The sequence below is a fragment of the Botrytis sinoallii genome (genome assembly GCF_014898435.1).
Source record: "Botrytis sinoallii strain Bc 23 chromosome Unknown BSIN_018, whole genome shotgun sequence".
Taxonomy (NCBI): Eukaryota; Fungi; Ascomycota; class Leotiomycetes; order Helotiales; family Sclerotiniaceae; genus Botrytis; species Botrytis sinoallii.
Genome location: NW_024066045.1, coordinates 166,054 through 192,382, shown reverse-complemented (window position 1 = coordinate 192,382; position 26,329 = coordinate 166,054). Strand labels below are relative to the sequence as shown.

Genomic DNA, 26,329 nt, shown 5'->3' with positions numbered 1-26,329 from the left:
TCAAGACAAACTCCAACAATTCCAGCGGGTTCTTTCTCATGGAAACATTACTATGAGATTTATCACAGGATGCGAGCTCAAACATTAAAGATTGCGATGAGTACAGCCTTTGATCAGTCAGAAGTACAAAGAACAATCACAAACAAGAGGAGTCTTTATCTCTTGTTATTCTTTAGTCAAACAAGGAGATTACTAGTTTATTTAGTAGTCATATACCTTTATCCAGATCCCTTGAGATTTCAAAATAGACCACATCTTTGGAGTCACTCACAATCCTAATATTCACATATGAAAAAATTAAACTCGAAGAAAAAAAATGAAATTATATCCTTACCTGTCAGTATGGGACAATGTCCAGCATCATAGCATACCTTATACCTTACTTCTCAAACTCACCAAGTAACATAAATGCCAGCATTTATATTAAATTTGGCAATCTCTCACCAGAAACTCTAGCCTGTTCCGGCAATGCCACAAGCACAGCACCCCTCCTCACATTCGCACTCGTAAAGCCCGAAATATCTCCCATCTCAATATCTTCAAATCGAGAAATTCTTGCATCCCTCTCCACTTTATTTCGTCTTCCTATAGATGCAGTAATTTCAACTCCTCTTTGAAACCAAGTTTTCATTTCTGTTCGACTTGGTGTCTTTTGTGGTTTTTGATCTTAAGAAAGATATAGCGGGGAACATAGATTAGGAAGATGAAAAGGAAAATGAAGAAGAATGTAACAAGGGTGAAGACCACGATACTATCGCCTTTGTTGGAGAGACTCATTTTTTCGTGAAAAGATGGGGTGGTGGTGAAGTTGCTGTGAAGTATTTGTTGTGAATTCTATCAGATGATTTAGTATTTGGTAGGATAGAGAATTGAGAAGTAACTTGGAGGCGAAGAGGGTTGGGAGTCTAAGATGACTTTATGGATTTAATTGAGGCATTGTTCTTTTCTCTTTCACCCAATTGAAGACGCTTTGCTTTATGCCTTTTCTTAAATCTTTTGTTTGAAGACATGCCCAAAAATAGTAACAAAGAAGTCTTTGTGTTTCGCTGTAGACCTGCTAATATCAAACATCTTCTACTTCTATCATGTAGTTTGATTTTGGTATTACATTGATTCCACCGAATTAGTCGATCCCTGAAGCTTCCTTCCAGTTCCGAGCATTCCTTGGAATTCCAGTGCAATATATCCAGGAGTCTTTTCCTCCACACCCCTTTGGTCCGATAACATTCTGTTGCCGTTTCACATCCAGTTTTTCTTGACCCCCCAATTTGCGTCGCTTCCAATACAAATATCCCCAAGCGTGAATTAGAGAGCTCGAAAGCTAGGTCAACATTCTTGCCTCGCATATCTTCACCTTTGTCGTTTTCCTACAAATACTGAGCACGTGATTATATCTGGACTTTTTCGCTTCGTATGTAGTACCAATATACTTGCACAGTACATCTTCAATTAGATTCATTCAGAGGGATCGAAAGTCTGACAGGTATTTGTACGTGCGAGTCCTTCAGGATATCCTTCAAGTGGTTGTCCTCTCCTGATTTGTGCTGTCCGAGTATGGGTTGTGGTATGAATGAGCCGTCGAGTAGACATCACTTCCGTTCTGATCTCTCGGTTCTATATCCTACCCGGTCCCCATGGATATGAAAGCGTATACCATGGCTCTGGTTCTTCATGCAGTTAATATTTATATATCAGAGAAACAGAATTTTCGGTGATGTCAAACACTCAGTCGTTAATCCTTAGTCCATCTTTGTTTCTTCGATGAAAGTTTTCCCATTTCCAAATTTCCAGCATAATTCTTATTTGGACTTTGTGCTTCCCACGTATGATACGTATTCGAGCTGTGTGAACCTTTCTCCGTATCTGAAGATGATGCGGGTTCATATGACCATTCTATCGTTTGTGTTTTCATTATTTCCAATCTTTTCGAATCAAAAGAATAATCTGATGTGCTAGAGGAACTCAGAGATCTCGAAAATACATTCGAGGATGTGCTACAGTTTGAACTGTAACTTTGAGTTTGTGCATGATGGGATTTTTTGAGATGATTCGTGTCCAGAAGGGGGTGCGATGTCAATGGCCGAAGATGATTTTATAAGTGGCATTGTATTGATATTCTGTCATTTCATATGTTGAAAAAAAAAATGAAAACATTGAGCCGGGAGATTGAAAATTGTATAGAAAACGTTTTAGAACTTGTCAATTATGTTTTGATAAAAGGGTTAGGTGGGGTTAGACGACCCAAGCGGGATGGTAGAAGGTCTGTTCGACGCTATAACGGGCACTAACGTCTCCACGTGGCAACACTAACCAATGGACAAAGACCCTACTGTATCGTTCCGATTTTCTGGATTGAAAAGTTTCAATCTACTCTTGGGAATACAAGGGAAGAACTTCAAAGAAGTGATGATCCTTTGAGCCAAGAGTTTAGTTCATGACACACGTCCTTCTAAAAACTTTTCCGACATTAAATTACTGATAGATTTTCTATTAGGATATGACCATTCTTTATACCCTGTCATACATCTGAAATCTTCGAAGAAGTAGATTTGACTTCTGGGTTTTTTGTCACTCTAAAAATAAGCGCATTCCATGGTTCTCCTAAAGCGTGTCAATAGTGATAGACAACGACGTTCTAGAAGCTATAAACCATGTATTTTAGGTCATCGGAGCAATATAGATTTATCGGAGCAATACATCTGGTTTTGACTGTAGTGTTTGGACCCTTTAACGTCCTGATATCAGGTTGTGATTCAATCCTAGTAGAATTCGGTTTCGTTTTGATCTTAATGTTCTTAAAAGCATGTTACTACTGCAGGAAAACGATCTAATAATTGTCACGCTGATTGATATTCAAGATCTACCGTTTCATGTTGAAGTCAAAAGTAAGCCTACCAATGGTAGTTTATCTGATTGTTGATCATAGAAAATTCCAAATGGTCCGTGGAACCTTAAAAAGCATGGTGATTTCATTTGGACCGGTCACGGATCTCGGAAAATTATATACTCCCGAATACTAGCAAAAAACTACGAAAAGTTAGGACCGATACTCATCGACTAAAGATGGTCGGATAGTTTCGGGTGAAATTGGGAAACTTTTACCCTCCTTTTACGGGCCGAGTAGATCAATTTTGTAAGCAAACTTGATCTCGAGCTTTGAATAAAAATGGTTTGGTGTAGATTGCTCATCTTGATTGAGATCTTCTTATTCCCCACGAAATTCATTTGCCGATATTTTGAACAGATAACTTCCACTTTCAAAGGGTTCTATCAAAAAGGGTGATGCCAGTGTAGTATCATGAAAATGAACCAACTCATCTTTTTTCCAGGTCAGTTAATTAGAATAGTATAAGGATTCCGTACTAACATACGTCCAGCATAAACACTATACATCATGATTCTCGTTGTTAGGGTAGATGTATCAATTTCAGCATTTCTCATTTTGCATTTTGCATTCGTCCAACTTGGGGAGACGTACTAACATTTCACTTTCATCCTATGCTATGCCTTGCTCCTACAGCTTCGGTATGATATCCCGAGTACCGCAGCCCATTCCTCATGTTTTAGAAGACTGACATCGTGTATACCGCGCTCGCGGCAAAAGTGCAGTAATCCATGGTAGCATCACTTCCTATAGCAATGCCCCATGCTTTGAAATCTCCACATATCCTCGAAGAATCAACCATTAATCTAGAAAATTGCTGTGAAAGCGCGGGTTTCTTTCCCCGAGTTGGTGGCTGTTTACAATTATCAGTCCTTAATTTCCAAACACTCGGGAAAGCAGAACCAGGCCGACCAATCGCTATTGGAAATTTAACTGGATGAATATTGATCGCCATAAGAGGAAAAGCCTAAACGCAAGATTTGCAACACCACACTTATATCCAACCAACATCAACGGTATCCAAGATCTTATTGGTTCCCGGGTAAGTCTCAAACCATAACTTCAAGTCTGGTACATATTATCTCGTAACTGCAATCCTCTATCATGGTCGCACCGGTCGTAAGATCACACCCGCCGATTATCAGACCTACGGTAAGATGGATTTGATAAAGATCCATGTGTATCTGTTTGAGAAAAGCCAGATGCATCAACAATGGCATATTCTTAAGGAAAACTATCGCTGAATCCAATACACAGTGGATAGATAAGTGCATGGTAAGTGAATTGGTGATCTGTGAGGCATTGCAGTACGACGGTATAATATTTTCCAACTGTTTCAATTCTCAAAATATCCTATGAGGACACAGCAGGATGAAATATTGATAAGGGTCCAAATTAATGGGTCTATAGTTTTTCTTAAAAATTGATCCAGGTAACAAGAAATGTTTCATGACAAACGACATTCTAACTGTTGTTTATATTGTACCACTAGGTAATTTATAATATTCTCAGTAACGGATAGTTGTTTCCGTTCAAGTACAATCGGAACTCCGGAGTTCATGTTGCCATCAAGCACTTTTGTGGAAGTTAAGGTTGGGACCTCGGAATCCAACCAACCTTAATTTGCGCAATCTAACTTTCATAGGTATCAAGCTGCGTGGCTTCAATCCCCTGAATTGATAAGAGTCTGCATGTGACACGTTTTGTTAAAGTCAGTTGTTTATACTTTCAAAAATTGTTTCCCAAGAAATGCTTACTAAGATTTTAACTTCAAATGACATTTAACGATTATTCTGAATGTCATGTGGACAAGGACGACAAGATGCCTCGGCTCAATACAATCGTTGGAATTTCGTTGGCTATGGATACAAAGAACCAACAACAATTAATGAATCCGCATGGTCATATCCCGACAATTGAATATTCCAACAGAAGGATTCTTTTATTTACTTTATAGTCACGAATGGAGGCACTAAACCAATCGATCTTATTCTTCGAGTAATTCTAGACCAGGCTCCTTTCGAGTGACATCTAGGTCGCAGAACATGAGACCGCTGATATACGTGTCATATAAGGTTACGAATATTGTGGAAACAATATTTCCAAGATTCATCTAGAATTTTCGATCATTTCCAGTGTTGGTATCTTATCCAAATCCGAAAGGAAGAAAACAAAACAAAACTCTATAAGTACAACATGTGAGAGTTTCATACATACCAAGCTTCCCCCTTGTCCTCCCTTTTCTTATTCCTGCATTGGATATGAATGTTTTCTTAAACGGTTATGATGATGGCCTAAAACAAGTATTTTCGGAGCTTGATTGATACCGGCGGCAAACCTGATCTCCGGAACAAATGCACCAATCGTAGAATTTATTTCTTTTGTGGATCTAATGGACCAAGAACACAGCCTTCGCTTGACCTTGTTCACGAGAACGATAGGCGGATTGATAGGCCACAAAATTAGACGCATTGTCCCCCAAAAACGTGGTGATCACATGAAACGACTGGATAAGCGAACTGCAACCGCTTGGTACCTATTTCCTCATTTTACGGCACGGTTCAGTTCATTCATTTCTTAATATATAAAACTTTTGGTTGGGCCGGAAATGGAGACAGCCTTATGGTGGATCTCGGGTGGATTGTGACAAGCGCGAGTGGGGTGACCCAAGTGGTAGGCAGATCTTAAATCTCTAGGCGCTGGCCATGGGGTACTAGAATATTGTGTTAAGTAGGATTTCGTGATTTGGTTGTACGGAGTTTTCGGGTCTTGATATATGTATCCGGATGTCCTCGTATCTGGAAGTTAGATTTCATACCACACAATCATTCTTCGTATATTATAACTTTATTGTTTAATAAACTAACTCATACTATCCTTAACGATTTCACTTCATTATATCATCACGACTTTGAGAATATCACAACGGTTTCATTCTCATTCACGACTTTCTCTCTCAAAATATATACCAACACGAATTTACAATCCACGAAAACGTTTTTCTACACTTTGAGAAACATTCATCATCTATTCCCAAGCAGTCTGTACTTGGTCAGGAGTTCATCCAATCAATCATTCACAATTTCCATACTTGTAAGTTTATTCCTGGCAAAATACTATCTTGACAAAGACTAATTAAAATAGTAAATCATGTCTTCATCAACTTCACAAATGGTCGGCGGACCAATCATCTCGATATCAGATATGGATAACTTTATGAAGCTTGGAGAATTAGCACAAAGCACACGAAGTCAAAGACCAATAAAAAAGACATCGTCAATGGATTTCGACCTTCTTAGAGCATCTGGCGATGCAGCACGTCAAAGAAGAGGAAGTAATGCTTCCGAAGCATCGTCGGCTTGTGACACACCCGCATATACTCCAAGATCATCCAGTCTCCCAAGCGCTAGATCTACACCTTGTGCAAGTCCTTTATTACGACCCATGGGAACAAGCGAATCAGGATATGACTTTATGGTTCCAGCTCACCCACCAACACCATGGAAGAATACTTCTCATCCAACATCGGGATTTAATGGGGACTGTTTTGGGAGAGATAGAGATTCATTTACGGGATTGGATATCAATGTTGGAACACCATTTGAAATTCATTCTCCCTTTGAAATTGGTATGGCTTCGGAATTAAGAATTGTTGATGCGGATGGTTATTGAATAGAATAGAGCGGTAGAAATGGATTATGAAAGGGGTGTTATGATGGCGATATGGAAATGATACCAAATGAAAATTATTCTCTTCTCGATCTTTATTATCACCTGCCTTGATGATTTGACACTGAAATGAGAACTACATAATGATCTGTTGAAACCTATCTTTTTTCTCCAAAGGGAGTATAGGATGTAATAAATGCACAGTAAGTCTCCAACTCGCTGTATCCTCGTTCCCTATAGTCTTGCACGTGGGAAGGTATTCCTGCCCTATCAATTTCGGGCAGATCATACAACGTCACGTCAACAGAACAACTATCGATTCTCCATTTCCAGATCTACAAAAATTGGTAATTCTCCCCAGATTACTAATGATGCACGACACTCGTACGGGCATATCAAGATCTGCACACAATAGTTAGGGTACAAGGCTTCCAATTAAAAATTGGATAGCCAAGATAAGATGTGATTTCACACGTGTATTGCCCCACCCTGGCGGTTACATCCAAATGATGGGAGAAACCATAAATTGTCTTCGAGAACTACTCAGCCTTGTTTTGTACCTGTCTATCATAACCTTATTAATGCACGAAGTATAAGTATTGAAGTATAAAATACTATATTTCGTAGTAATTGGGGCCTGATTGGGGGCCTGTTGGGGTAGGTATTGCTGGATGGCTCGCATGGCTGTGTACAAAGTTTATGAATATCAATAACGTTAACTTTAGGAAATGATGATCTTCTTGGGGTCCACTGTTCTCCGTGTTTGTCATAAATCAGGTATAATATTGGGTTCAGATGTCAATGGAAATATCTTGTGATGAAGTGACTCTGACATCATTAACTCGTATCGGTATCGTATTGGGCTCTTGTTGTGAGATGTAAAGTTTGAACGGGTTTGGGTGTTCTTCACGTCATATTCACCGCTATTGATGAATAATGACTAAGCAGGGTTGATGTCCACCTGGCACCAGGTCTTGAACTACAACGGGCTACCTATCACGTCAATAGGTATGATCTAAATTCTTCAGATCATAGTATCTATCCATCATATGCATGTTGACTATCAGATGAAACCCCTCTTTTCTGTTTTGTCTTGACAACCTGTTGGACTTCTATTCTTTCCTTCCCTTATGTATTATCATGGGTTTAAATACACTAGCTATGGGGTTTCATACGAATCTACATGTTTGAAATTTTTCATAGATATTAGCCCTCATACATGTGTTTATCACGAAATAATAGGTAATATCTTCCCTTGTTTTCCACCTCAGTTAATTCAATCGGTAATTCAATCGCTAATTCTATCATCAATTCAACTCAATCGAACATGTTTTCTCCCAGAGCGAAGCGAAAAAGCCTCCACGGCAGTGGCCTAGCGGAGCGTCATTGACTAGAAGTTTAGGGTCTAATGGCCGGTACGATCCTGAGTTCTAGATCTTCATTTTCACACCTACGTACAGGAGAATGGTTTAAATATCAAAATAGTTGATACGTTGTAGATACAACAACGAACAACCTGAAATAAAACGAAGTATACACAATCTCAGTATATTCACATGAAATTTATTCTGATCTCCATCATTTTGTGAATAATGTCTTCCATATGAAGGATCTCCTTTAAAGAGAGACTACTGGTATTCGTTAAATAATAGGGGTTGTTTTTGACATGCAAATTTGAAGTGGGCATTTGGTAAAATGTGGCTTCCCAGAAATAGGTAATTTTAGCTTGGCAAAGCTTGTCTTGTTTATTCATGCACTCGAGTACACCAAAAATTAATTATCAGATGAACCATCGATACATTGTTTACTCTCGACAAGTGAATTATCAACATCTTCATTTCATCTGTATTTACTTGCTTTTGTTGCATTTTTCGTTTTTGAATCTTGTCATTCATTAAATCTTTATTTTGATACCCCTATTGTAACGCAATATTAGTTTTATAGGAAAAATTGAGGGTTGGAGATTGAATCGCGAATCCATCAGATTTTGAGGAAAGGAGTTTGATCAATCCAAGAATTGAAACAACAAGACTTCATTACGTCGCATACAAATGATATCGAAAAGGGAGAATGTATGAACCAGAAATAAGAGATTTTTCACCTGGGGGTATAAACTCACCATTAAGAACCGCGGGATTTGAATCGGAGGCATTTCCTAGACTAAGCCGTGAGTTTCTTTCGCAACTTGAACCAATCAATATATTTGTGCGACAACGGCATATATCATTCTCCTCACTCTGAGAACTTTCGCACACGTTTCTCATGCCTTCCGATGGATATCATCTTCATGCGCATATTCGCAATAATCTGCTTATTCTCAATTTGTAGATGAACTCGAGCCTACAATGTCTACTCAATCTGCCCCAGACTCCATGGCGGGACAATCACCAGTTCGACGTCGCGCAACCCGTTCACGAACCAATACCTTTCCCACTGTTGATGTTTCGCCAAGTCAACCAGAATGGCATCCAGGACAAGAACCTGGTTTGGATCCATCTAAACCTTATGGTGGTCGAACTGCTAGCTTCAACCTACACGAGGATTGTCAAATAACTCTTGTGGACTTCAGTCAAGAAAAAATAGTCAAAAGAGAATTCAATAATGATGAATTTGTTCGCTTCATGGATATGGAACAAGAGGAGTGGATTAAATGTCGATGGGTTAATGTTAATGGACTCAGTTGGGATGTTATACAAGCCATTGGCAAGAAGAAGAAATTACACAGATTGGCAATTGAGGATATGGTCAATCTCAATAATAGGACAAAGGCAGATTGGTATGTTGTACAGTACATTCTGATGGTAGAGGACTAACGATATGTAGGTATACTGACCATACTTATGTCGTTTTGACATTGCAAAAACTCGTCCATTTACATCCAGATAAGGATAGCGATTCGGAAAGCGATAGCGACGACGAACAAGATATAACACTGGAGGCTCCAAGGAAAAGGAAACGAGGACCATTCCGTAAAGCGTTATATAAATTCATGAAACGGAGGAATTCCAATGTTACACCCATCGATGCGCTAGCCGGCGGTGTTCATGATACAACTAAGGAATTTATCACTGGGCATACGGATGGCGTACAATCTTCCCCAGTGCAAAAATTAAGGACTTTACAAAGATATCATGGTGGCCCAAACCAAGAAAGAGCGGCACATATGGAGAAAATTTCTCCTCTAACACAAAAGAAGTTGGCTGTTAGTGCTGAGCAGGTCTCGATATTCTTGACTGCCGGTTAGTAGTCCTTTTATTTCGTCGAGTTTGATCTAATACATCATAGATAATACCGTCATTTCCTTCTTCGAAAATTCAGCAGATGACATTGAAGAACCCATCCTTCACAGATTAAGCAATTCTGATACAATACTTCGCAAATCATGTGATGCATCAATGGTAATGCAGGCCGTTATCGATGCTGTCATTGATCTTGCTATACCTGTCACCTCCGCCTATCAGGACATCATTGGTTCATTAGAGCTAGATGTCTTGACAAATCCCAATATCAAACATACAACATCATTATACGTCGTTACTAGCGAAATAACCACATTACGCAACTTTATCAATCCAATTGCTAACCTCATCAATTCTCTTCGAGATCATAAAAACGTTGGACCAAGAGGTGATGTACAAAAGGCAGCATCTGCTGTTAAGATTAGTCAAATGGCACAAACATATCTTGGAGACGTTGAAGATCACATCGTATTAATTACAGAATCTTTGGATCAACTTCGACGAAACGCTGATGGAATGATTGATTTAATCTTCAATACCATCTCAGCATATCAAAATGAGTCTATGAAACAACTGACAATTGTCACTATCATTTTTCTGCCGTTAAGTTTTTTGACAGGTTATTTTGGAATGAATTTCACCGATATGCCAAGTATAGAACATAACGAGAAATATTTTTGGCAAATAGCTTTACCTGTTGCTTTTGTTGTTATTTTATTCTTAATGAGGGATATGATTGTTTGGTGGGTCAAGAGAACAATCCAGAGGAGGGGAATATCGAGAAGTAGAAAGGGCAGGGAGAGAAGAGAGAGTAGACAGAGAGGAATGAAGGAAAAGAGGAATAGATGAATGGAAATAATATTTAATGTTTCAATAATAGACCGGCTCAACCTGATTGGTTTGCCAATGATTTGGAGTGGGGACAGACAAGGTATCTCACCTGGAGGCTTCATATGGGATTTTGAACATATTTGAGATATGGAAATGACATAGTAAGAGTTCTGGCCCCTGCTCACCGCACATAAATCGTTTTCCCGCTAAAACCCTTATTTCTTCAACTTTTTAAACCCCTGTTTAATTACTATATTCTTATATAAAATGATACAAATAATCAGAAAATGATTTGGATTATTTGAATTTGATAAAAAAAAAGCTAGTTTATTTTAGCTATTTTATTGATAGAGTTATAAGATATTGAAAACAAAATTCATAAAATTTTCGAAAAAATCGCTTATTTTGTATGGGAAAAGCGTTACAAGTTAAAAAAAAATCAATTTTTTTTTAACTAATTTATAATATTGTTTATATATAATTCAATTTTCGAAATAAAATCTCTTGAATTGAAAACGCTATTAATTTTTTTAATTTGTATAGGAAAACGCCATTTTTGCAGGGATTTTGTCACAAAACTATATGGGGTGCGGTGAGTAGGTTCCAGAACTCTTACAATTTGGAGCACAATATTGCAATACAGATGCATTCAGAATCCATGGTGTAGTAATTTCATCAATGACAATGTTTCATTGAGAAAAATTGATCGAGCAAGGATAAATTCAAGAGTCTCCAACAACATCCACCTCCTATCCAGCCGGCCTCCTTGTCGTTGATTTTCATCAGAACACCGCTAGTAAAGTTCATTCATCGCTTCGTTAAATTATTATGATCTCATTCCACTTCCACCCCCAGCCGCCGATTCACATCCATCCCTCCATACCTAACAAGCAGGCACCGGACAGATCAAATCATAATGAACAAATTCACTCGTATCATCCTCATACAATTGCGTCTTATCAACTCTCTCATCAAACCACAAACATTCTGTATACCGCGCATGAAAAGCAATACTTTTGCATTCTGGATATGCAGATCGACACTCGTTAATGCAACTTGCAAGTGTGGCGTTGGGATATTGGTGAATGGTTTCGTTGTAATCGCCGGGAATCTGAGTGAACCCAGGAATTGCACAGATGGGAAAGCCGACTACATAGGCTGAGTGTTTGTTAGTTTATTGGGTGAGTGAGAGGAGGGGAAATTTACTTTCTCCTGGTGGGGGTGGGGTAGAGAGAGTGCCGGCTTGAGTTGGCGAGGAGGTCACGAGGTTTGTGAGAGTGAGGGAGGTGAGGGTGTAGAGAAAGTTTTGGATATGCATTTTGAATTGAGTACTTGTTTTAGTTGCGAGGTGATTTTTCTTCTCAGTAAGAGGTATGGTTATAAGGCTAGAAATCTGCACCAGAATTGGGAAAATTTCTCACATATATACATTATGGCGAGTTCACCATTTCCTGAGAGACAATATATCCTCAGCCGACTGCTGCGGCACCTTGCATTATCTCTCCGTCATAAACATGAAAAACGTACCAGTTTTTCTAAACCCTTACCTGAAAGAGTAGAGTTTCTCGTGTTTCTGGTAGCAATGGATCTTCATTCGTTCATGGAATCATACGTTGCACGTTCTAAAAGTCGATACGAGTCAGATCTACATATATTGTGTAACTCAAATATCGTACAGAGCCGTTTTCTCGTATCGTGTACTCAACTTTGTGCTGTTTGAGCCATTGATGTGATTTGTGGTGTTGGTATGTGAGGTTCTCCTTACATTACCCCGCTGTAGATCTTTTTTAATGACGTTGTAAAATTGACACAATGTCTTAGTTTATTTCAAGTCTGATTGGGTTCGAACGTCATAAACTTAATTCTAGAAAGATTTTGCAATTATTATCATTTTATTTCATTTCACAATTGGTCACAGTTATAAATATGTTGTACTATTTTTTGGATATAAAAATTGAATTACCTGAGTGCACTTGCACTTACCTGGTAAGAAACTCGTAACGTCTAGCATCACAGTTTTCACTTACCTTTCCAAGTCCTCTCCCTTTGAGCGCTAAGAGTCGGCATTTATCGCACATAGTAAGGAAATCCCTCAAGATCACCACCAGCACTACCAGACTCCGAACTAACATTCTTAACACTTTCTCTTCTTCTCTCCGGCATAACTACTGGTTGCATTCTTCTCAACGGCCAGTCAGAAGGCCTTCTTGTCAAAGCCGGTTCTGGACATCTCAAAGGCCAATCATTCATCTCGATATCGTATTCATGTCTTGGTTGTTGATGTTGTTCTTGTTCCTGTTGGGCAGGGAATGGCCAGTTCATTGACCTAAGGTTGTTTTGAGCTGCGATGCGTCGACGCTCAAATCTGATGCCTATATAGCCGGGAACGAAAATGATGAAGACAATAACAAAGATAATGATAATTAGAGAAGCGACAACTGTGGTAACAGCGTTCATTCCGGACATCTTTTCGGTGGTTTGAGAGTCATATTTGGGAGTGAGGATCTAAAGTGATAGCTTGTGGTTAGTTGGTGAGTCAGTTGTTGAGGAGTTAGTTGAATGGAGTTTGAATGGAGTGAAATGGGAATATTCGAGACCAATGAAAGCCATTCTTATGACCACAATTATCATTGTTGCAAAGTAGTTTTGAAACAGTGGTAAAGGTGGGTTCTTTGTGTTGAGTCAACAGCGCGAACAAAGGGGCTCCATAAGCGAGGCGGATTCTTTTCTGGACGAAAGAATCTCGTAAGTAGCTTTAGCATACATCCTTTCCTAGAGTTGTTTCCTTTTATTTGGTCTGTTACGACTCATGTGATTGTATACACGTGATGTCAGAAACCTACGATCGGTATGGTTAAGGTGACTCCTGTCAGTAATTGTGTCGCAGAAACTACGTGCAATTGATAAATCAATTTGATCCACATTATGAGGTTATGGAACTTTCATAATAAACCATTCTTGACTGATATTTGATACCGAGACATATATGGTAATATTTTTGAGTAGCAAAGCAGAAATTGATGATGATTCTGTAGTCAGAAATCTGAAGACTAGATTGCTTGAATTCCAGGACACTGACGAGTAGATACTTGAAGGTTGTTAAAGGATAGGCCAATTCTGAAAAAAATTGAACAAGTAGCATGAAAGAAAAGCAATATATTGAATTTACTCCTATCTTTTGCTCTTCGTATAGTCTATTCGTGAGTTTAAGTGGAGGAAGAAAATTGACATGGTGATTTTCGCTTGACGTTTATTTTATTTTCCATTCATCAAACTCCAACTCCAAATGATCCTTCAACCGAGTAAATTTATTTCCGAATTGCATACCACATCTCCAACATTTCAAATTATCTTCTAGCCATGCTTTACCTTGTCCTTTCCTATCAAGAGCTTCTTGTCTCTCCTCGGACAAAGGAAATTCTGATAAATTGACGAAGAATGGTGTAGCAAATGAATTATAATGCTTCCGCTTCTTCAGACATGATGAATAACGATCCACGGAAAGAACATGAATATGAAGATGATCCATAGATGGATGCATATGTATCCCAATCATAACATCTTTTTCCCAATTCCTACCTTCTGGCATCTCAGCATCATCATCTAGATTGACTTCTCCATTAAGTATTTTTTGCCTTTGCAAATCTTCTGCAGATTCCGGTCCATATTTTCGACGTAACTCTGATGCAACTATTCCCTTCAACTTTTCTGCTTCCGGTCTCACCATATCGAGGAACTCGGGGTTGGATAATGCGACTTTCGGGTGCATACTATTCCATTTCTCGTCTCGTGGAATCAGTAGGGCATGAACCGAAGATTTAGGGTAAAGGTCATGGATCGCTACAAATAAAGAGTTATAATAGATCATGCGTGATGCAGGATGTGATGAGGGGTCTGATAAGTAAGCTCCGAGGCCTGCTCGACCAAAATGGAAAGGATTCGAATTTGCAATCTTTTTGGGAGGAGGGGAGGATGTCGGGGAGGAATTAGGGCGTTTGGATCGCGAACTTGACATCATTTTGGTAACTATGAAAGTCTTGTTAGTATAATAAATAGCGGGAGTAAAAAAACGAATGGTTGTGTTACGGTACATGCGTTTGATTTAGGAGACTTTTTGTTTGATAATGAGGACGCTTGAGGTGTCCCATTAGTATCGTCTTCGATTTTTGAAGTCATAATCACGATTGAGTAGAGGTTCACCAGGCAGGAGAGGTTCCATGTACTCTGTTTATCGGTAAGACCCCAGATCTCACCCTTAAATATATCCTCGTCAATACCCAAATTGTAAAAGAGAGAGCGGGAGAATCGTATCTACACAACAGTAATTTAATTAATGTCCACTCGGTGATGACTACTAATTGGAGTCGGGCTCCGTACCCATTCAGGTACTAGTTATGGTTACCAAGGCTGAGCTTCAAAAGTTCCACCAGAATGACGCACATACATATCAAATGCAAAAAGTCCGAGCTTTACAATTATCTCAGCCTTGTGGGGAAAACTTTATTTCCGACTAGCATCCAAATCTAATGAACCACTAAAAGATCTCAACGCCTTCACTACTACTAACTTTGATTTCATGGATTTGCCTGTCATCAAGACTGCAGAGACCAAATATGGTCAAGAAAGGACAATCATCGAAAGGTGGGCCAAAACCAGGTACATCTGCCGGTAAAAATAAAGCGTCAACGACACCCGCTGCAGATGATAGCTTTATAGTATTCTCAAATTCGGATAAAGAGCCAAAGCAAAGAAAGCCGCCAACTCAAGGACAAGACGGACCTGATCCATTGGGTGAGGCGCCAAAGAGACCGGATGTTAAGAAATTGATCGGCGGACAATCATGGACTGGAAAGTTGCCCGTCAATTTACTTTCGGAACATTGCCAAAAGCAAAAATGGGAGAAACCAGAATATACCATGGTAAGTGTTTAATGCTGTGGAAATTCCAGAAATGTCTACAATAATGACGGCGCATACTGATGCTATAAACAATAGATCAAAACTCCGGAAGGGTTCTCCTCAATGGTAATCCTAAAGGCTAAGAATACGAAAACCCAGGAACTTGTGTCGCTAGCCCCCTTTAAATTACCACCTTCGCATAAGCACCTTGCAGTCAAACCCACAGCTCTTGAAGCTAGACATTTCGCTGCCACATATGGTCTCTTCCGGGTTCTTAATATGCGAAACATTCACATGACACTTCCACCTGATTATCGAGATTTATGGAAGGGTGAGTTTGAAGTTTTGAAGAAAGAGGATATCAAGGAAGGAAAGGCATGGATGTATGAGGCGGATCCATTTGCTGCGTTGAGGGAAAGAGAAGATGCAAAGCTGCAATGGAAAAGAAGCGCAACGAACAGCAAAAGGCAAGGGAAAAGGCTATGAATACACCAGGATCAGCAGGTCCAGGAGGTGCAGGATTGGCATTACGTGGTAATGGAAGCAATGGTACAAATTCAACCGGAGAGGGATCATCACATAACAATATTCACAGGGGGTGGACCAAGGTACCTAAAATCGAGATGGGCAAACGTACGCGAACGAAAGTCGAAAGTTTAGTAAGAAAACACGCTATCTGGAACCCACATGATGTTATGTTATCCGACTTTCAGAAGCATTCCATTGTGAAAGAATTCAAGACTCTTGACTTCAGGCAGAGTCATATCGAAGAAGCTGTGGATATATGCAAAGATAGAGAGGAGACACTTGAATGGCTACTGATCCATGTTCCAGAGGATGATCTACCAAGATGGGCATTGCCGGAAGGATATGTTGCTGGTATTAGTATGGCAAGTAGTGATTTGAAGCGTGAAGGTGCTATCAAGAGATTGGCTGAAGCTGGATATTCAATCGACCTTTGCAAGCAAATTTATGATATTCATAACGATGAAGGAAAAGCTTCTGAGGCTTTACAACACATACTCTTGTCGAGTGGAAAAGATGTCGAATCTGTTCCAAGCGAGGAATCCTGGGATACTGAAGATGCCAAAGAATCTTCGGAAGAAATTTGGGAAGAGGAAATGACTGGCCTTCAATCGGTTTTTGGCGAGAAATATTCACGTCCATCGAAAGATGTTTGCAGAATTAAAATCAAACCATCAAATCGTGGAACGAATCTTCCTGTCGAACCTATTATCCAATTTCGTCGATCTTCTGAGTATCCACAAAAGGTTCCGGTCATATCCGTTCACGTTCAGTTGCCGGCATATATTCGTTTGAGCATTATGAAGCAAGCTTTGAATTATGCCATGGATAGTTTATTGGGTGAACACATGTTATTTTTCCTCATTGGCTGGGTGGAACAACATCTTTACAGTATCATTGAAAGACCTGGAAAGCTTAGCGATGTTTCAGCCGCTGCATCGATAGTCAGTGAAGTTCAACCAGTTCGTCGGAGAAGACAGAATATCTCAAGACATCCTAGAGCGATTAAATGGACTGCCAACATTAAAAGTAAGGATGAATGGAAGAGTCGACAACTCAATCCGAAGTTGGAATCTATGATCAAAGGTCGAAGAACTTTACCCGCGTGGGAGATGAAGGATATTATTGTGGATACTGTGAATTCTCACCAAGTTACCATTATCTCGGGTGAAACTGGTTCTGGCAAATCAACTCAATCGGCTCAATTTATCCTGGATGACATGTATCAACAAGCATTTGGAGATTGTGCGAAAATTATTTGTACGCAACCTAGACGTATTTCTGCCTTGGGATTGGCGGATCGTGTTAGTGATGAGCGATGTTCTGCCGTTGGTCAAGAGGTTGGATACATTATTCGGGGAGAGTCAAAAGCATCACCGAATACCAAGATTACTTTTGTGACTACAGGTGTACTTCTAAGGCGATTACAAACATCTGGAGGGAGTAGTGATGATGTCGTGGCATCTCTTGCAGATGTTAGTCATGTTATCATCGATGAAGTCCATGAGAGATCTTTGGATACAGATTTCTTGCTTGTTTTGTTGCGGGATGTTCTTCGCCAACGGAAAGATTTGAAATTAATCTTGATGAGTGCCACTTTGGATGCTGGCATTTTCGAAGATTATTTCAAGAGTGGTGGAAAAGTTGGTAGAGTCGAGATTAGTGGTCGCACATACCCAGTGGAAGACTACTATCTTGACGATGTTATTCGAATGACTAATTTCAATCCGGGATTTGGTAGTAAGTACCAGGAAGACAATCAGGAAACATCTGGTATGGATCAGGACGTCGCAGCTGCCATTCAAAGTATTGGTATGAGAATCAATTATGATTTAATCAGTCAAACTGTCAAAGAGATTGATGCTGAATTAACTCATCTGAAACAAGATGGTGGAATTCTCATCTTCATGCCAGGTCTGGTTGAAATCACTCGAACGCTGGATTACTTGAAGACCATACCGAATTTACATGCTCTACCACTACACGCATCCCTGCAATCATCAGATCAAAGAAAAGTATTCCCACATGCTCCGTATGGCAAGCGTAAAGTTATCGTTGCCACGAATGTTGCCGAAACTTCAATAACAATTGATGATATTGTCGCAGTCATAGATACTGGTCGTGTTAAGGAGACTAGTTATGATCCTCAAAATAACATGCGTAAATTGGAAGAAGTATGGGCTTCACGTGCTGCATGTAAACAAAGAAGAGGTAGAGCAGGTCGTGTTCAAGCAGGAAAATGTTACAAGTTATACACACGAAATGCCGAGACATCGAAAATGATGGAGAGACCTGAACCTGAGATTAGACGAGTACCATTGGAACAATTATGTCTATCTGTACGAGCTATGGGAATCAAGGAAGTTGGATCATTCTTAGCAAGTGCCATTACTCCTCCTGAAAGTATAGCTGTTGACGGCGCTTTGGATTTATTGGGAAGAATGGGTGCCCTTGATGGTGATGATCTTACTGCTTTAGGTCGTCATCTTTCAATGATTCCTGCTGATCTTCGTTGCGGTAAACTAATGGTTTACGGGGCTATGTTTGGTTGTTTGGATGCCGCTGTCACAATCGCAGCTATCTTGACTGTCAAATCACCTTTTGTATCACCGCAGGATAAAAGAGAAGAGTCAAAATCTGCAAGGGCAAAGTTCGCTAAAAATCAGGGTGATTTGATTGGCGATCTTCGAGCTTTTGAAGAATGGTTCGAGATGATTAACAATAGAAAGTATGTTGTTCTACTCCCGATATTAAAATTCGACACTAATTTTCAATAGTTATCGACAAGGAGAAATTCGAAATTGGTGCAGTGATAATTTCCTCTCATATCAAACACTCAATGATATATCCTCAAATCGAACTCAATATCTTACGTCACTACGGGAAATAGGTTTCATTCCATCATCATCTATTCTTCCTCCAGCTTTATCAGCCAAATCATCAAACAATGCTCTCATTCGATCCCTTTGCGCAGGAGCTTTTAATCCTCAACTTGCACGTATCGATTTCCCAGATAAGAAGTTTGCGGCCTCTGTCTCCGGTGCTGTGGAACTAGACCCGGAAGCAAAGACAATCAAATATTTCAATCAAGAAAACGGACGTGTTTTTGTTCATCCAAGTAGTACAATCTTTGATGCACAAACATTCCCTGGTAACAGCAAATATATGAGTTACTTCAATAAGATGGCGACGAGTAAAGTATTTATCAGAGATCTTACACCTTTTAACGCATATACGGCACTTTTATTCTCTGGGCCAATTACATTGGATACATTGGGTAGAGGTCTTTTGGTAGATGGTTGGTTACGACTGAGGGGTTGGGCACGTATCGGTGTTTTAGTTAGTAGATTGAGAGGAATGTTGGATGATGTTTTGGCAAAGAAGATTGATGAGCCTGGAATGGATTTATCCGGGAATGAGGTAGTGGAAGTTGTATTGAAGCTGGTGGAGTTGGATGGAATGGATCAGTAATTGTTCAGAAAGTTTTATCGCCGCATGGTTTTCAAGTACTATTAGATTGAGGGGAGTTCTAGAAATATACAATAGATTGGCAGTTATAGAAGCAGATCAGACTGCAAAGATTCAAAAGAATTAAAATTTTAGATTTTACAATCATCATTCGGTATTTTTATCAAGGAAAAGTCTTCCAATATCACCGCGCCTCCAATTGTTCGATGTCAATAAGATTTGTAATTCCTTGTAGGAGATAGGGTCAACGAGGACCTATACAGTCACAACACTGAATATCCATAAAAGCCCTAAAGTAAACCATCTACCCCCAGGGCCTAGTCCAGTCGGTGCATCAGTCGGTGCATGAGGTATCAATGTCGCCACTGGCAATCGTGTGGTTCATGGTGGGTGAAAAAGGGAGAACCAATAATTAGGAAGAAGCATATCTTACACATTGCCTAGATAATGTCATAGCATAATAAACAGCTTATCAAACCTTTAACTCAGAGCGGGGAGTGAGGAGTTGGTGGATGGAATCAGCCTCGGTTGGCGAATGTAAAGTAATCAACCATGCTCACGTGATATTAAATCCTTCTACTTCATTCAGTGAAAATCATGTTTGACGCCCCATTTTCTACGAACACTTTGAGATTGGGGTAATAGCTTTGAGTGAAAGAAGTATACACGTGCTAGTTTCCCACTATGAATATCATTCGAAGGCGCTTTCTTAAATTGTACCAACAAACAATCAGTAATCATTTGAATGGTAACCGTGGGTGCAACTCAGCTAACTTACTGTATGCTCTGAAACTTAAAAGCTACCTAAGTTTCAATCATTCACCTTCCGAACTTTGAATTCTGAACATTTAAACCTCTCATCATCTAGAACTCTCTTTTGTCTCATTCCGATTTCCATAATGGCTCACGAAAGTTCAACAACTTCCTTTACTTATTCTGTAACTCGAAAAACTTCACATACCTCTCTGGCATTTGAGACTGTTATATCCAATCTCTACGCTTCAATTGGGAAGCCTACGGACTCAAAATGGCCAGCAATTGCCGCAAGTATGACATCGCATGAAGAAAACAACAAGGAGAAATTCATCGAAGGAGTTGAGGCGGCCGCTGGACCTCAAGGATTCATGATTTTTGGTGTACGTTTGCCCCAATTGTTTTTATCTGCTGCTACTGGCTTGTGGCGGCGAAACGAACTCTAAAAGCATACCTGTGAAGAGCAAACGATAGCTGATTGACAACTAAAAGGAATTCGATCATGGTTCTTGGCTCCCACTCTTCAATATCAATTTCAATCCACAGCTTGGTCTAAAACGTATCATAATCGGAAATCCACTAATAGCTATTACGATGCTCTCTCAATCTAGTAAATCTCTCGACGCAGGATTATTTGTACCTGTAGAGATTCTAGTCCGTCAATTATCAGGTGAAGAAGGAACGGAAATCACGTGGCAAGTACCTAGTACTTTAATTGCTGCTACAGACAGAGGGAATAATGGATTATTGACTGCAGCGAAAGTTTTAGATGGGAAATTGGAAGAGTTGATTGCTTTCATTGGTAGCAACGTATAATAAGAGTGAGGAGAAAATGATTAGTGCGATGGATTGAGATAGGGTACAATAGTAAATGAAATGAATGTTATGATCAAAATACCAATGGTCACAAATTCAACACGAAATGAAAACCTCATTTACCTGAACCAAGAGACATATATACATGAGAATGTTGGCTTACTAAACAATAAGGAGTTGACCGCTAGACCAAACAACTCTTTCTGGACCATTTGCACACAGCTCAGCCATAAATTGACCATTAGAGGCACATGAAATTTTATCTTCATTTCCATTCGTTACGCTTGATAACATAACCTTAACCTTCCTCAAGTCTGGGATAGGGACCAAAAGGTCAAATCTAGATATACATACACCAATCCCAGCTATGCAAACAAGTCCAGTATGAAGTGCGGGTGTCCTACACGATATTATGATGTAGGAGAATACATGCGACCAAAACCTTTTATCGACTGGACGAAAAGAGTAGAGTTTGTGTAATTTGTTGGAGGGGTCGACCAACATGAGGTATTATATTTGTAGCAATGTAAAGTAGAGAAATTATGCGACGGCTGGGAACCCGGTTTGACCGGATTCAGATGGTGGAGGTGGAGGTAGCTATGAAAAGTTAATATGGGAATGGACGGAAATGGGCAAAGAAAATGTGTACCTCTAATTTCGTATTTCCTGCCATCATTCTTTGGAACCCAATTCCAACACCTTCAATAACACCCAAGAGAACCGCACATCCTATCGCTGAGTTTCTTGCAGCTTTTGCACCACCACGAATTGCCAAAGCACCACCAGTAAAGAATCCAGCAATAACTATTTCAGTGTCAGTATTTCGTTCGAATAGCTGCAATCAACCCGCTCAACAATCTGCCAGCAAAGATTTCAAGCTAAAATCCTCGAAAAAACGTACTAGCATTATAAGGGTCCTCCTTTTTCCTCAATCCTTTAACAGCGCAATCGAAAGTCGAGAAGAGCCCACCCCAAACACCAAAGTTTCCTCCTAGTACAGGAGCTCGTGCCTTTATGGCTGTGAGTGCGCCAATCCTTCTTTCGCCGTAAGGTGAGTTTCGAAAGCCTTTAACACCGTGCCATACTGCACCTCCGATAGCCTGAAAAGAACTTGATCAGTATTTCTTTCTTATGATCTCTATACTTGAGAATTTTGCGGAAATCAATGTATTTCTCAGGAGAGTAGAGGAAATAGTGCAATTACGTACACCCATACAAAAAGCTCCTCCAAAATCGTTCAAGGCCACCCAAGGACATGGGTCTCGTGTGTGATCCATTTTGTATGTTTTTTAATTGTGAGGACTTGTTACTTTTTTCTTCCTGCTCGATGTCCCGCCTAGAAAAACCGTGCAGTCTTGAGATTATGGCAGATGAACGTTGGTTTCGAAGTATGAGCACCGATAGATTGTGATGATTGCGAATGGATAGAGTTATAAATGGTCGTTACTGGTTGATTAATATTCAACCTTTTTTTCTTCAATCGATGGCGATATGATGATGGATTGATAAAATTCCTAGCGCTGAAAATGGAATCGGTCGGTATCCGGTAGAATGATATTCCGTAAACCCGTGATCTTACACTCCAACATTCTTTTGGGCACCTCTCATCTCATTCTTTAGTCTAATCGTCGCTTTTTGACGAGCGTACGCAAACCTCAGAGTGCTCTCATCTAAATTTATGAGCCCTGCTTTAATATTCATTTCATCGGATGATAAAACGATGGATGGCAAAAGTAATTTCATTTGAGCATACAACCTGACTTAATCTCAATTGTTATTCCCTTCAAGGTCTTCGCGCCTCCACCTTCACTTCTACCAAGTCAACCCTCATATAGATGATACAGTTTTGGCAAATTTTCTCTTCAATCGAAAACTGAATCTATACTACTTCTTACAGGTAGAAAATTGTTTCTTGATGATATCAGCGATTTCGTCATGAGACCTGGTCACTTGAAAGTCTCCAAGTGTTGGCTGCTAAAAAAAAAAGCTCTTGCTAGACATGAAGGTGCCAAGTTGTTTCAAACCGCCAATGGATCCTCTGAAGAGAGATTTGTTGCATTTTTATTGAGGTAATTCAATGGGGGACTACAGTGCAACACAAAGAGTAGATGCGATCATTTGATTTGATTTGAACATAGGAACTTTCAGCATTTCCTACGTATCCTTCAACGGAATCATGAAGGTATAAGAGTCGTCGCCTTTCACTTAGATTTCCGGCTTCATAAAAAAAGCTCAAAACATATATGCTTCAACTATTCCTCAATTAGTAGTAGTAAATTCATAATCGATTCGGTCTATATAGCTATGCTAAGACCATGCGATGCGCCTGTGTCTGTGTTCCTCAATTATAAACACGATTGCCATGCTAATTCATGTACTTTGACATCTTATCAAAGTCGATTGGCTGACCTGACTTCAAAACACTTCGCTTGATTAACCCCCCTACGGCTAACCGAGGCCTTGCTGTTATAGCCCAGGGTTCAACACTTATTCCGGCAGAGTGGGCTCTAACCAAGATGATTACCCGCCTCCCGTGGTCCCGATCAAGATTCCATACGAATTTTGGCAAAGGCAACAACTCTATGGTATTGCTGCAAGTGTGATTGCAACTCAGTCTGTGGGAAGCAATGTGACTATCATTTGTGGATTGTTCTCCCATCACAACGGTCCTGATGAAGTTTCGCCTGATTAGACTCAATCAGCTAAAAAGTATCATTCTACCATCATCATAACTTTGGAAGTTACGAGCGTATCGAATACTAGGGCATCGAAAGCCACCAAATTCTCATGGAATATCCCGAATCTGGTCCTGATCCACGAATCCATGGAAAGCATCAATAGCTATTTTTACAGGCCTTGGCGACCTTTGCTGAACTTCACCATCAAAATTTTAAATCCATTTGTTAATGTGAAATTCATGGCGGGGTTAATGTTGTCATCGAACGCTGACCGGGTATCTTTGTTACTAACAGAGAGGATGAAAGTACTGAGTTGGTATTACATTGGTTTTGCGAGGTGGATACTGATAGAATGAATGCGGAGACATCCAATGTTTTAATTTGACCTCCAAAAGTTATCGGACTTGAGGTATGATTGCAGTTTGGCATTAGAACTTTCAATATAAATGTTGTCTCTGCAACTTGGTGTTGAATTAAACTAATGATAATTAAAAAATATTACAGTCCAACTTCTGCTGCTTTTTTATGAGTGGGTAATGATAAGCTGTGAAAGCTTTTCATTTCAATTCTACAATGGTATTTTCAATACGTAGACGTATGTAGATATTGAAGCTCGGCTGATTCGATCTTATTTTGAGATTGATAGTTAGCTTTAAGCTATACATGAGTGATAGTATCCTCAACGCGGTACCAATGTTAGATCTTGTTCTCTCGATTTATAGTGTATCTATCTGAGAATTTGATGTTTTCTGCCTCTACAATTTTCTGAGTCTACTATACTACTATCTAAAGGAATGGGCCCCCCCTTAATCTCGAATTCGCTTCATGCCATGCCTACGGGTCTGCTTAGGATGACCACCGAGTCACCAACTCTGATGTGATGATCCAATTTGCTACTGATGGGTATTCCGTGGACATTTACTTTACTAAAACACTTTTCTTATAAAGATTATAGGCGACTAGAATTATCAACACGTAGGAAGCTCCATCGCATTTCTTGATCTATCTTTTATGAAGAAGCCTACCTAGTAAGTAATAAAACTGAAGAGAGGGCTTCCCCTAAAAAGACTCAAGTTTTTCTGAATTAGTCAAATAAAAAACCTATTTCGACCTGATATTGGATCTGGAATATGTAATGAATATCTCGATTTATAATTTTCATTGTAGTGACCGTCCACAACTTGTCGTCATCAATGTCATCATGGAGTAGTGTTACATAATCACATGCCGATATTCAGCCGCCCTCCCACCTTCTCATGAAAACTCACCTAATTATCTATTGTACTATTAACCACCGATAATTCTCCAAAAATAGATAAACACACGATCATTGAACTGCAAAATAAACAGTGCGAAACGCCACTTAAACATCTATTTCCTCGTTTTCAAATACTTTACAAAGAACTCAACAACTCTACTTTCTTCCACTTACCCCACCAGTTCATACCCAACATGGATGAATTCGCGCAATCAAGAGGAGACGATGATCTTTTCGCCGACGAGTTTGAACCTGCATCTGAGCCTACAGTCATAGAAGAGGCACCAATTCAATCCGTTTCCAAACTTTCACCAACTGCGGAAACATATGTACATAGTAATGGCGCACAATCCTTACCTACTGGACCTTCAAATAACAGCCATCATAACAACAACAAAAACCAAAGGGAACGAGGCGCGGATAGAAGACGAGGCGGAAGAGGTCGAGGTGGTGCGCCGAATAATGGTTTGAAATCATCGAGGTATGCGACTCAAGAACTAGAGCCTGTCGCCATTCAGCCTGAATCTGTCGAAGCCACAACAGAACAACTCCCAGTTGCTGCGCCTTCGAACTCTCCCCCTCTACAATCTCCTACTGAAGCGCAACCACAAACTCAACAAAAGCCCATACATTCTGTTCGTGGCGATCGTTCTTTAACCGGCGGTCCATCGCACAAGAAGTTGACCGAAGAAGAATTGACAGCGAAGCTCGAGCGAATGAAGATAATAAATGCGGAAAAGGCAGAATCTTTCCGAAAGAGTGAGAAAGATAGGGAAGGTTATGCTGCAAAGGAGAAAGAAGAGAAGCGCAAGAGGAAAGAGGAAATCGAGAGGGGTAAAGTAATGGAAGGCGAGAGAATGAAGAATAGAGAGAGAAAGTTGAAGGCTATGGGTGGTAGGGAATGGGACGAGGGCAAGGATGAAAAAGAGTTCGAGGATAATAAGGGAAGGAGTTCCCAATATGTTAGGGGTGGTCATGGTGGAGTTATTGGAGGGAGAGGTGGTTTGGCTAGTAGTAGGTTTAACGATACTCCAGAAGATGATATGTCTTCGTACATTTATGATGAGAATAGAGGACGGGGAAATGGACGTGGAAGAGGAAGAGGTAGGGGTAATGGTAGGGGTGGAAGAGGTGGTTCAGCACAGCAAATTCAAACTGTACCCGCGCCAGAGGATTTCCCATCATTACCACCAACCTCAGCATCCAAAAATGCGACATCAGGTGTCATTTCTCCATTGGTCGGAGCTGGCGATTGGGCTGATGAAATGGCCACCCCTATTGAACAAGAGAAGAAACTCGAAGTTTAGATC

The 26,329-nt window shown here is 39.9% G+C and overlaps 10 protein-coding genes across 10 annotated transcripts; 5 read left to right on the top strand and 5 right to left on the bottom strand.

The window, feature by feature from the left end:
- Positions 1-267: 267 nt before the first annotated feature.
- On the bottom strand, positions 268-631 carry EAF02_009033 (uncharacterized protein; the record flags this gene model as incomplete). Its single annotated transcript, XM_038905081.1, has 2 exons — positions 268-275; positions 445-631. 2 exons carry the CDS (start codon positions 629-631, stop codon positions 268-270), a joined length of 195 nt encoding a protein of 64 aa, XP_038754978.1.
- A 5,403-nt stretch (positions 632-6,034) lies between these two features.
- Positions 6,035-6,556, top strand: EAF02_009032 (uncharacterized protein; the record flags this gene model as incomplete). The annotated part of the gene is made up of 1 exon (XM_038905080.1): positions 6,035-6,556. The coding sequence occupies one exon, from the start codon at positions 6,035-6,037 to the stop codon at positions 6,554-6,556; it is 522 nt and encodes a 173-aa protein (XP_038754977.1).
- A 1,824-nt stretch (positions 6,557-8,380) lies between these two features.
- Positions 8,381-10,641, top strand: EAF02_009031 (uncharacterized protein; the record flags this gene model as incomplete). Its single annotated transcript, XM_038905079.1, has 4 exons — positions 8,381-8,720; positions 8,882-9,329; positions 9,377-9,792; positions 9,839-10,641. Exons 1-4 carry the CDS (start codon positions 8,624-8,626, stop codon positions 10,639-10,641), a joined length of 1,764 nt encoding a protein of 587 aa, XP_038754976.1. The 5' UTR covers positions 8,381-8,623.
- A 475-nt stretch (positions 10,642-11,116) lies between these two features.
- EAF02_009030 (uncharacterized protein) lies at positions 11,117-12,116 on the bottom strand. Its single transcript, XM_038905078.1, has 2 exons — positions 11,830-12,116; positions 11,117-11,781 (listed from the first exon to the last, which is right to left on the bottom strand). Exons 1-2 carry the CDS (start codon positions 11,939-11,941, stop codon positions 11,507-11,509), a joined length of 387 nt encoding a protein of 128 aa, XP_038754975.1. The 5' UTR covers positions 11,942-12,116; the 3' UTR covers positions 11,117-11,506.
- A 574-nt stretch (positions 12,117-12,690) lies between these two features.
- EAF02_009029 (uncharacterized protein) lies at positions 12,691-13,089 on the bottom strand (the record flags this gene model as incomplete). Its single annotated transcript, XM_038905077.1, has 1 exon — positions 12,691-13,089. The coding sequence occupies one exon, from the start codon at positions 13,087-13,089 to the stop codon at positions 12,691-12,693; it is 399 nt and encodes a 132-aa protein (XP_038754974.1).
- A 632-nt stretch (positions 13,090-13,721) lies between these two features.
- On the bottom strand, positions 13,722-14,997 carry EAF02_009028 (uncharacterized protein). Its single transcript, XM_038905076.1, has 2 exons — positions 14,715-14,997; positions 13,722-14,649 (listed from the first exon to the last, which is right to left on the bottom strand). The coding sequence occupies exons 1-2, from the start codon at positions 14,797-14,799 to the stop codon at positions 13,874-13,876; spliced, it is 861 nt and encodes a 286-aa protein (XP_038754973.1). The 5' UTR covers positions 14,800-14,997; the 3' UTR covers positions 13,722-13,873.
- A 239-nt stretch (positions 14,998-15,236) lies between these two features.
- On the top strand, positions 15,237-19,657 carry EAF02_009027 (uncharacterized protein; the record flags this gene model as incomplete). Its single annotated transcript, XM_038905075.1, is given in 4 exon segments — positions 15,237-15,542; positions 15,618-15,928; positions 15,946-18,774; positions 18,824-19,657. The coding sequence occupies 4 exon segments, from the start codon at positions 15,237-15,239 to the stop codon at positions 19,515-19,517; spliced, it is 4,140 nt and encodes a 1,379-aa protein (XP_038754972.1). The 3' UTR covers positions 19,518-19,657.
- A 756-nt stretch (positions 19,658-20,413) lies between these two features.
- EAF02_009026 (uncharacterized protein) lies at positions 20,414-21,083 on the top strand (the record flags this gene model as incomplete). The annotated part of the gene is made up of 2 exons (XM_038905074.1): positions 20,414-20,650; positions 20,760-21,083. 2 exons carry the CDS (start codon positions 20,414-20,416, stop codon positions 21,081-21,083), a joined length of 561 nt encoding a protein of 186 aa, XP_038754971.1.
- A 540-nt stretch (positions 21,084-21,623) lies between these two features.
- On the bottom strand, positions 21,624-22,360 carry EAF02_009025 (uncharacterized protein; the record flags this gene model as incomplete). The annotated part of the gene is made up of 4 exons (XM_038905073.1): positions 21,624-21,680; positions 21,733-21,887; positions 21,985-22,183; positions 22,292-22,360. 4 exons carry the CDS (start codon positions 22,358-22,360, stop codon positions 21,624-21,626), a joined length of 480 nt encoding a protein of 159 aa, XP_038754970.1.
- Positions 22,361-25,213: 2,853 nt separating this feature from the next.
- EAF02_009024 (uncharacterized protein) lies at positions 25,214-26,326 on the top strand (the record flags this gene model as incomplete). The annotated part of the gene is made up of 1 exon (XM_038905072.1): positions 25,214-26,326. The coding sequence occupies one exon, from the start codon at positions 25,214-25,216 to the stop codon at positions 26,324-26,326; it is 1,113 nt and encodes a 370-aa protein (XP_038754969.1).
- Between the last annotated feature and the right edge of the window lie 3 nt (positions 26,327-26,329).